This window comes from Neltuma alba, unplaced genomic scaffold, assembly GCF_004799145.2.
Source record: "Neltuma alba isolate B1F8T4 unplaced genomic scaffold, ASM479914v2 tig00013736_pilon, whole genome shotgun sequence".
In the NCBI taxonomy this organism is placed as follows: Eukaryota; Viridiplantae; Streptophyta; class Magnoliopsida; order Fabales; family Fabaceae; genus Neltuma; species Neltuma alba.
In genome coordinates, this window is record NW_021637879.1 from 1 (window position 1) to 11,080 (window position 11,080).

Sequence of the window (11,080 nt, forward strand, 5' to 3'; positions counted from 1 at the left end):
AGCTCACCTTATATTTTGCAGAACACATAAGACTCGTATGTCTAATTTAATCAATGTTAGTTAAGTTATTAATGTTACATAGTCTTACCAGACATCATAAAATGAGTTGCCACCTCAAAAAGCTCTTCCATGCTCTGTAAAATTATAACTGAGCCTCATCTTACATATACTGCTGCTATTTAGATCTTAAAAAGAACCGAGAGCATGAGCTTTCAAGAGAATAAGGAATGGTTTTATGTAGGGATCAATAATAATTACATAAAGCATTAAGTTAAAAATAATGCATTTCTATAAGCATTAGCAAATACGTTTTATAGATTTAACTATCACAGTGTTCAGCTGGAAACAAAACTTTAAATGCGCAAGCTGGTGCGTACAGGGGATGCTCACAAGCCGCGTGGCAGTTGAAATCCAAGCTTCATGATTGGGCTGCATATGCAAGACTAGTCACTTCAAATATTGATGCCCGCAGAGCCTACTGAAAAGGAGTTATTGCAGAGCGTAAACGCCTAGCATTGGCTGAAATGTTTTGGCGACTTAGAAGAGAACAGCAGAGAATAGTACTATGGCAAATAAATCCTCCCACTCCTCCCATTTGGCTGTCCTCTACTGCTGAAGTTAGTATGAAATAGAACCGGGCATTACACTATATTTAACATTTTTAACGCACGTATAACAAGACCTGGACAAGAATTCAAAATAATTTACATGTAAGTACAACAGAACCAATCTTTGAACAACCATGTGTGTGAGATTAGAAGCGAAAATACTCATAATACTCCAAATTTACAAATAGTAGAGTTTGTGAAACAGCAATATGCATAAGTTTGTTTTTGTGGGGTGAATAATCATGAGGGTGAGGCACTCAGGCTGTGTGTGGGAACTGGGAACTTACATGGTTAGATAGTGGTGGCATCCCAGGTTGATGTGCAAATCTAGAGGCCACTCCTTTTGCGAAACGCGGGGAAAAGCGGCCCTTATGGGTTCCCTGTCCCATCACATGGGGATTCATGTCCTCCTTCGTTCATTCAACGCACTGTCAAAAAGCACCACAGTAAACTCTCAAATGTATTCATTTTTAACTTTTTTTAACCTAAGAATCAAATATCATTTCAATTTCTAAAGTTCTTTTTAACCCTGATTCTTAAAGTCCCCAAATTTCTCACTGTATATATATATATATATATACTCTTCCGGTCCTTAATATAGGACCCAATCTTTGAGTTAGTTTTGATTCTAAATATAAGACCCATTCCTCATATTTATCAATTTTCTCTAAATTACCCCTATGGATACTCCTTCAACTATAGTTAAGTATAAGAGAGAGATGGGATATTAAGAAAGATGACTATGATATTTTAGGAAAAATGTGTCACTTTTCTTATAATTAACTAACTTACCTAACTTCCTTAATTTAATCAAATTAGTTAAATGGGTCTTATATTAAAGACTGGAGGAGTATATAAATATCATTGACACTTATTTTCTGTTGCGTGGAGGACTATGGTTAGCATCCCCCAAAAAAAAAAAAACTTTTGCACATAAAATAATAAAAATAAAACGACAAGAGTAATGTTATGTCACAACGGAGGTGGCGTGGGGCCCGCTTCCTGCAATTTATCATCCTCATTCTGTCCTATAACAGTGGTCAATTAGTAACCCATACCGCCCTTGGCCTAACATTTCGCTATTTCGGCTAGGACCAAGCGCCCTTCGGAACATCATGTTTGACATGATTACCGGGGATAGATAAGACTGTTAATGTGTCACGTTCAAAACCGATTCCCGGATAAATGTAAAACAATAATACGTAATTTTTAGGCATCGCATGGAACCTAATATAAAAAAATTTATATGATACATAATAGCCTCTATCTAGATGATACTCCCTGTGTCCCTCGCTATAGAATTCTTTTAAATAAATTGTATTGATTAAGAAAACAGTTAAAATTAGTTTGAAATAATCAATATATAATAAATGTAATTTTTTTCAAATATATCCCTATATATAAACAGGTAAATGTGAGAATAATAGTGAGATAAATGAATAACAATAATACATAATTTTTAGGCATCATAGGGAACCTAATATAAAAAAACTTATATGATACGTAATAGCCTCTAGATGATACTCCCTCCGTCCCTCATCATAAAATTCTTTTAAGTAAATTGTGCAGTTTAAGAAAACGGTTAAAAATAGTTAAAAATAATTAATATATAATAAATGTAATTTTTTTTCAAATATACACCTATATATAAACGGATAAATGTGAGAGTAATAGTGAGATAAATGAAAAAAAACATATTAAATGTATTAAATTAAAGATAAAATAAGTAATAATAAATTAAATGTTTAGACAAATTCAAAGATGATCTTATAAAAAGGAACAAATTCGTTCAAAAAATCAGATCTTATAATAGGAGACTGAATAGTACAAATATTATAATTTTTTTTTTTATAAAAGCCTTACCACAAATTTAATCGTAGGTACATGTTGACATATTGCTGTTGATTGAGAAGGAAGCTGAGAGCTGTATGAAAGGCTCCGCTCCCTGCATCGCAACGACGTCGTTGTCACGCGCCAATCGTCTTCCCCCTTTGCTCTCGTGCGGCATTCATTGTCATTCTCATTTCATCTCTTTTATTGTACTCCTTATTTCGTGCAAAGAACGACCAACTCCGGTGTGGGACCCGCCTTCCCTCTCTGCCGTCGTTCTCTGTAATATTTCCCGGGCCCACCCTATTTAAATCTCCTGTTAGTCGTGCCGGTCGGTCCAATTATACGAGTTTACGCTCGTCTTTTAATCCGGTGTAATTTCACATCCGGGTTACCCCTCCCTTACCACATAACTGGGCCTAACCTTGACCGGCCCAAAATCTTCTAGAAAGAAGATAACCATGTTCCGTCAAACTAGCCCTATGTGTCATGTTTGCTTTCTGAGGCAACAGTTATTTCAACTGGCTGATGTTTTCCAGGAAAAAAATGATATAATAATCATACTTTTAATTAAAATATGGATTTTTTTAATCACAAATTGCATAATTTCTGTGGGGAAATATTTTATTTATATCCATATATATGTTAGACTATCGTTAGTGAATGATTATGAAATTATTATGTCTTGATAAAGTTGTCACTAATAAAATAATATAGATTTTCTGGTTTATTACGAATAATGCGATATGGGGAGATGAAAGGGGCGGAAATAAATGTGGGCGTGGTGGAAGAGTGAGGGGTTGGCCAACGTGTCGGTAAGGAGGAGGGTGAAAGGGAGGGACCGGAGGCGGAGGGTTAAAGTTGATTGGGCCACGTCAACGTGATGGACAACCGCACGTGTTGATTGCATGGAGGTCCCTCCACATCATAATCATCACCCTCATCATCATTTTCTTTCTCTTCAATTTTTCTTCTCTTCTCTTCTTTCTGCTTTCTCCTTCATTTTCAGTGCCCATTTTATTCATTCCCATCGCCTGCTCCCCCCATCCATCTTGGGCCCACCTCTCCCTCTTTCCCAGCGTAAAAACCAATACTAGTATACTACAAGCGCATGAAATCCGTTCGACGCGTTAGTCCACTAAAAACAAAAAATAAACAAAAATAATGGTGGTACTGGCACTGATTGTATTAAATAATTGAACCGTATCAATTCATTGGTAAAATTACCTCATCAGACAAAGATTTTTTGAGTGATCTTATCAGACAAATTTTGATCGTAAATAGGTGAAGTCAATCAAAAATAGTTAAGAAGGTCGTCAATTTAATTGTTATTTTTTATTTTTTAACAGAACAAAACCATTCGATTTAATTGTTATTTTTTATTTTTTAACAGAACAAAACCAGGGAAAAAGGAGGAAAGTTATGCTTCATTCTCACTTGTTTTACTTGCTCCAGGATACGAGTATTGCTATTGATGAAATCTTGTGAACAGGCACGGAAATACTTTACCGAATAAAACTAACTTATATGTTTAAAGGGTTAATAAAATTTTGATATCTCAAATTTATCCTAATTTTGATTTTAGTTCCTTAAATTTAAAATCATAAGTTTTGGTCCCTTAACGAGCAACATAGTTTAAGTTTTTATTGGATTATAGGGGGCTAATGTTTTCAATAAAAATATGCTTGACGGACTAAAACTTGTAGTTTAAAATTTAAAATACCAAAACTAAAATTAAGATAAAATTGAAGGATCAAAGTTTGTATTAACTCTGTATTTAATACTAAAACTTTTTCTGCCTTGCACTTTGTTCCAGTTGGTTATAGAAAGTCCAGTTTGATTTGTAGTAGTATTTCATTATTATTAGACTACTTTTTATAGTTATATTATCACTATTTATCATTGCTATTTATTTTATTGTTTAATTTGTTTAATTAAAAACCTAATTCAGTTTATTTTTTTAACAATAAAAATAAAAAACAAAAGCACGCTTCTTGTTGAAAAATCCAAGTCAAAAGCCAAGATTTAAATAAAAAAGGGTTTTCCTGTCTTGAACATTAAAAGAATAATATACTTATTTTAAAAACATAATTCCAACCTTCTAATAGATTAAAAAAAAAAAAAACAATCGGCTTGGTTATGAATTTTCAAGGAGGAAGTAATTTTTCCAAAAAAGCGCGATGAATCGAAACAAACAAGATTTAAACACGGTGTTTGGTTTTTTTTCTTTGGGGGGGGGGAGTGAATGTGATAAAATTTATGGAAGGGATGGAGGATATTTTAATGTTGTCATGTTTAGTTCAGCTGAAGAGGATGAAATTTAGTACTTCTGTGAATCAATTGAGTTTTGAAGGGAATGAAAAAAAATTTCATGAAAAAAATTTGCTCAAATTCTGCTAAAATTTTCCAACTAGACAGTGAAAGAACATCAAAATAATCCCTAATTTGCCATACCCTCCCAAGCCCAAACATATCAAGGTAAACACACGATGAGAAAAATAAATTAAAAGAAATAACTTGATTCTTTTTTTTTTTTTGGTGCTCTCGTCTTTGTTCTCTTCCATCTCCCGCCTTTTAACATAACGTCCTTCTTATAAATGGGTTGGACCAAAACTATTTATTTACATGCTACGTTATTCACGTATGATGTCATCTGCAGACGTTGAAAATCAACCCCTCGCGTTTGACCGGAAGAGAGGTTGAATATTTTTGTCTAACTACAGACTCCCACACACATTAAAATATTATAAACGTTACTCTTGGAAAGCAGGTTTATATCTACATATACTCTATATATATTAAAAAGTTTGGTCGGGTCTTTGACTTGGTTCAGTAAAGAGGAGGAGGGGATGATGATAAGAGGGAGTAGGCATTTGAGTGGGAAATAATGGAAGCCGCGATAGAAGACTGGAAGTGGGGGGAGAAATCACTTGAGTGAAGTAAAGCAGGCGGTGTCGTCAGCAAAAGATTCACCTTTCCCCTGTGCCGATTCAGCAGATCTAATAACTGTAAAAACTGCTGAATATCCTTCAAAAGAATCTATATGCCTGCCTTCAAAACAGTGACCCCATCATCAATAATCCATTAAAACTATCTCTCACCACCTAGATACATAACTATTTCGTTGTGTTTACTCTACTAATCAATGATGGTAAAAGATATTGACAGTTCAGGAACAGATTATATGGATTAATCTTTCATATTTTACTACAGGCGTAATAATAATGGGAGACAAAAGTAAAAGTGGACACGGATGTTTAACTAAAAGTTTTTCATGTGGATATAATGAGCATCCAGTGATTGGGAATTGGAGTGCCATAATTAAGCACTACCGTCCCATGCACGCTCGCTCACACTCTCATATTCTCTATCTTGTCACTTTGCAACAAAATCATTAGCTTACTATTTCAGTCTTCGTACTCGGTCCTCTCCTCTTTTTGCGCTGCCTTTCACAAAACTCACTGAAAACACAATATTAAAATGAGAATATTAACCTTTTTTTTTTTTTTAAGGACACTGGCTTGTGAGGAGGGCACACGGGAAGAAGCATGAGGGCGTGCTCGTTTTAGCCTGCTCTCCTACTGTTTAAAGTGCATTAATTAATCCCCGAAAAAGAGGGGCGGGCGGGGAAAGCGATGAAAGTTTAAAAAAAAAAAGGGTGGCCAATAACTTAATTAAGACCCTCGTGAGGAGGAGATCCCGATTAATTAAGAGACGGAATCTCCATTAATTGATGGCGACGGATCAATGCTTCGTCGCACGAACGCGGAAAGCAAGAGAGAACAAACTGACAATTTTGCTTAGAGAGAGAGAGACTGATTGCTCAAACATTAAATTAAAATTAAATACTGGCGGGTAATAATTTTGAGGGAAGGAGATGGATTTGAGAGCCAAAAGGAGAACATTAATGTTTAAATTAACTAAAAATCGGCAAGAAAAATTAACAAGCATGTGACTGGGAGCAACGGGTGTGTCTGCTGGCTTCGCCTCTGATAAGTACCCTGGTTACATTGTTTACTCGGACTTTTGACTCCCCTGGCCCCCCATCATCCTCTATTCCTCTTCCTCACTTTCTCTTTCTCTAATCTTCATCACTCAAATCACTTTCTCCCTCTACAGTGTTTACCAGAGCTTCTGCTCTCTCCCTCTAATGGCAGACCTCATGCCCTAAGGAAAAAAAGCTACCCACTCTCTCTCTGTCTATCTCTCTATGCTTCACAAGATGAAACCCTTCTCTCCCGCCAACCCTCATCGCTCTTTCTTCCTCTTGTTCTCCCTAGCTCTTCTCTCCCTCCAACCTCCTCCCTCATCCTCTGCTTCTTCAGCTTTCATAGACGAAACCCGCCAGCTTCTCGCCTTCAAGAATTCCCTTCCTGACCCCTCCCTTCTCCCCAGCTGGCTCCCTAATCACAGTCCCTGTTCCTTCATTCATGTTTCCTGCCGGGATACCCTCGTTTCTTCCGTAGACCTCAGCCGGGTCCCCTTGAACACTAATTTCAGCCTTGTCTCTACCTATCTACTCTCCCTCGACCACCTGCAAGTCCTTAATCTGCAAGCCACCAATCTTTCCGGCGCCATTTCTTTCTCGGCCGGCTCCAGGTGTGGCAACTCACTGAGCTCCTTAGATCTATCTCAGAACAGTTTGTCTGGCCCGGTTTCGTCCTTGAACTACCTGTCCTCTTGTTCGGCCCTGAAAGCTGTCAACCTTTCAGGTAACCTCCTAGAATTTTCTGGCAGAGACTCAACCGGGTTGAGGCTCAGTCTCCAGGTTCTCGATCTCTCTTACAACAATAAGATATCGGGTCCCAACTTTCTCCCATGGATCTTATCACAGGGCTGCGACGACATGAAGCTCTTGTCTCTAAAGGGCAACAAAATCACTGGGGAAACAAACTTTTCGACTTGCAAAGCTTTGCAGCATCTGGACCTTTCCTCTAACAATTTCTCCCTCGCTGTTCCTTCTTTGGGTGAGTGTCTGGCTTTAGAGTACCTCGACATCTCTGCAAACAAGTTTTACGGTGACATTGGTCGCGCCCTGTCCAGTTGCAAGCAGCTCACCTTCTTGAACATCTCAAGCAACCAGTTCTCCGGTCCTGTTCCTTCGCTTCCATCTGGTTCTCTGCAGTACTTACATCTCGCCGACAACCATTTTCGGGGACAGATTCCTGCTGGCCTTTCTGACTTGTGCCCCACCCTGGTAGTACTCGATCTTTCCTTAAACAACCTTTCCGGTGTTCTTCCAACCGATTTCAGGGCTTGCTCTTCATTAGAAACCTTTGATATATCCAACAACAAGTTCACCGGTGAACTTCCGATTGATTTTTTCGCAGAATTGAGTGGCTTGAAGAGGCTGGTTCTTTCCTTCAATGACTTCACCGGTACCCTGCCTCATACTCTGTCTCAGTTCTCGACGTTGGAGTCGTTGGATCTGAGCTCCAATAACCTCAGTGGTTCAGTTCCTGGAGGGCTCTGTGACGATCCGAGGAATAATTTGAAAGAATTATACCTGCAGAATAATTTGTTGACAGGTTCTATTCCACCCGCACTCAGCAACTGTTCCCAGCTTGTGGCTTTGGATTTGAGTTTCAACTACTTGACGGGGACTATCCCTTCCAGCTTTGGGTCCCTTTCAAAACTCAAAGATTTGATTCTTTGGCTGAACCGGCTCCATGGAGAAATACCCCAAGAGCTTAAGCACATTAAGACTCTAGAGAATTTGATTCTGGACTTCAATGAGCTATCTGGGACCATTCCTTCTGGCTTAAGCAACTGCACCAGCATGAATTGGTTGTCCTTGTCTAATAACAGGTTGAGTGGGGAGATTCCGGCATGGATTGGTCAGCTTTCGAATCTTGCGATCTTGAAATTGAGTAATAACTCCTTCTCTGGGAGGATTCCGCCGGAGCTTGGGGATTGTCAAAGATTGATATGGTTGGATCTGAATACAAATTATCTGAGTGGATCAATTCCTCCTGAGTTGTTTAAGCAGTCGGGCAAAATTGAAGTTAATTTCATCAGTCGAAAGACATATGTGTACATCAAGACCGACGGTAGTAAGCAGTGCCATGGAGCAGGAAATTTGCTAGAGTTTGCTGGCATTAGTCTGGAGCAGATGGGCAGAATTTCAACCAGGAGCCCTTGCAATTTCACTAGCTTCACTCGAGTTTATAATGGTAAGGCCCGTCCCAAATTTAGTAGTGGTTCTATGATTTTTTTGGACATTTCGCATAATATGTTGTCGGGTACTCTACCCAAGGAGATGGGGAGTATGAACACTTTGTTTATTCTGAACTTGGGATACAACAATTTATCCGGGAACATCCCACCGGAATTCGGAGACATGAAAAATCTCAACATTCTTGACCTCTCCAACAATCGGCTTGAAGGACAGATTCCTCAATCGCTGACAGGCATTTCCATGCTCACGGAAATTGATATGTCAAACAACAATCTCTCAGGATTGATTCCTGAATCTGGTCAATTTGATACCTTTCCAGCTGCCAAATTTGCAAATAATTCTGGTCTCTGTGGTGTCCCTCTTGCTTTATGTGGATCAGACTCGAGATCAAGTGCAGATGCCCGGCATCAGAGGTCTAACCAGAGACGGGCATCTCTGGTGAGGAGTGTGTCCATTGGATTGCTGTTCGCACTCTTTTGCATCCTTGGTCTAATTATAATCGCCTTCGAGGCAAGAAAGAGAAGGAAGAAGAAGGAGGCTGCCCTGGACGTCTACATCGACAGCAGGTCTCACTCAGGTACAGCTAATGCTGGTTGGAAGGTGAGTGCCCGTGAAGCCCTTAGCATAAATCTTGCAACTTTCGAGAAGCCCCTTCGGAAGCTTACTTTTGCCGACCTCCTTGAAGCCACAAATGGTTTCCACAATGACAGTCTTATTGGTAAAGGTGGTTTTGGAGATGTATATAAGGCTCAGTTGAAAGATGGAAGTGTTGTGGCGATTAAGAAACTGATTCATATCAGCGGACAAGGGGACAGGGAATTCACCGCTGAAATGGAAACCATCGGGAAAATTAAGCATCGGAACCTTGTTCCCCTTCTCGGATACTGCAAAGTTGGAGAAGAAAGACTCTTGGTTTATGAGTACATGAAATATGGAAGCCTAGAGGATGTTTTGCATGATCAGAAGAAAGCCGGGATAAAGCTGAACTGGGCAGCCAGGAGGAAGATTGCAATTGGAGCTGCCAGGGGATTGGCTTTTCTTCACCACAATTGCAATCCTCATATAATTCACAGAGACATGAAATCAAGCAATGTGTTGCTTGATGGGAATCTGGAAGCCAGAGTCTCCGATTTTGGAATGGCTAGGCTCATGAGTGCTATGGACACCCATTTAAGTGTCAGCACACTAGCAGGCACCCCGGGTTATGTTCCTCCTGAATACTACCAGAGCTTTAGGTGCTCTACTAAAGGTGATGTTTATAGTTACGGTGTAGTTTTATTGGAGCTGCTGACAGGGAAACGACCCACGGATTCATCAGACTTTGGTGATAACAATCTTGTGGGATGGGTTAAACAGCATGCTAAATTAAAAATAAGTGATGTTTTTGACCCAGAGCTCATGAAAGAGGATCCGAGTCTTGAGATTGAACTTTTACAACACTTAAGAGTTGCCTGTGCTTGTCTTGATGATCGACCTCTGCGGCGCCCAACAATGATTCAAGTGATGGCGATGTTCAAGGAAATCCAAGCAGGATCTGGGATGGATTCCCAGTCTACCATCACGAGCGAGGATGGTGGATTTGGCGCCATGGAAATGGTAGATATGAGCATAAAAGAGATCCCTGAATTAAGCAGCAAGCAGTAGGCAAGAATTCTTTGGGGAGAAGGACGAAAGAAGCAGTAGCTGATGACATCAGCTACCCCCCCCCCCCCCCAAAATTTTTTTCCTTCTTGATCAGTTCCCATTATTTCGGAAAAGAGGAAATGAGTAAAAGTGGGAATTGCCTGTGTTTGTATCATTTGATGTAAGTAATATTGTTGTTTTATACATAATCAGTGGCTCAAACTGAGATAAATTCTTATTTTATATAAACACGAACAGCTCCCGTTGTTTCCTTGCCGTCTTTGTTGCCTAGATTTTGAATGTATTCACGGCTCAAATAATCCCGGAGAAGGGCCCCTGCATCTTACGACTCCAGTGACGGTAAGTGAACTATCTTTTGGACCTTTGTTCGAGCCGTTCGATTTGCTTGCCCCCCGTTTTTCCAACTACATTTCCTCCAATTTGGTATATAATATGTCAAGAAATGTCCTTGAACGACCAAAACGTAGGTGTCTTGATTAAGAAACCCGTTCCCTCGACTCTTTCATGTTGTTCTGAGTTCATGGTTTTGATTAGAGCTCTTCGCCTGTAGGGAGCACACCGCTTCTCTCGCGGCATGTCCTTTCCTTTGATGGATCCTGCTGTCTCCTTGACCCGTTTGCACCCTGACGCTCTGCTTGTTTTACCCTTTTTCTTTGCCTCTTTGCCAATTCAAATATACCATGCGGATCTACACATGACTCTGCCAGTTGAGAGAGACTAGGACGAGAAAGATGCCAAGCGCTTTATATAATACTCGCTGATTTCCGCGACAAGTGTGATCTTTCAGAAGCATTTGGGACGGTCAATACCCTGTACCACG

General features: G+C 39.5%; 1 protein-coding gene across 2 annotated transcripts; it reads left to right on the plus strand.

Annotated features, from left to right (window-relative positions):
- The first annotated feature begins 6,474 nt into the window (after positions 1–6,474).
- Positions 6,475–10,515, plus strand: LOC114738990 (systemin receptor SR160-like). Of its 2 annotated transcripts, XM_028927055.1 has the most exons (2): positions 7,086–7,150; positions 7,273–10,515. In XM_028927055.1, exon 2 carries the CDS (start codon positions 7,285–7,287, stop codon positions 10,258–10,260), a length of 2,976 nt encoding a protein of 991 aa, XP_028782888.1. In that variant the 5' UTR covers positions 7,086–7,150; positions 7,273–7,284; the 3' UTR covers positions 10,261–10,515. The 2 variants fall into 2 exon arrangements, with proteins under 2 accessions (XP_028782887.1, XP_028782888.1); XM_028927054.1 differs by having other exon boundaries at positions 6,475–10,515.
- Positions 10,516–11,080: the final 565 nt, after the last annotated feature.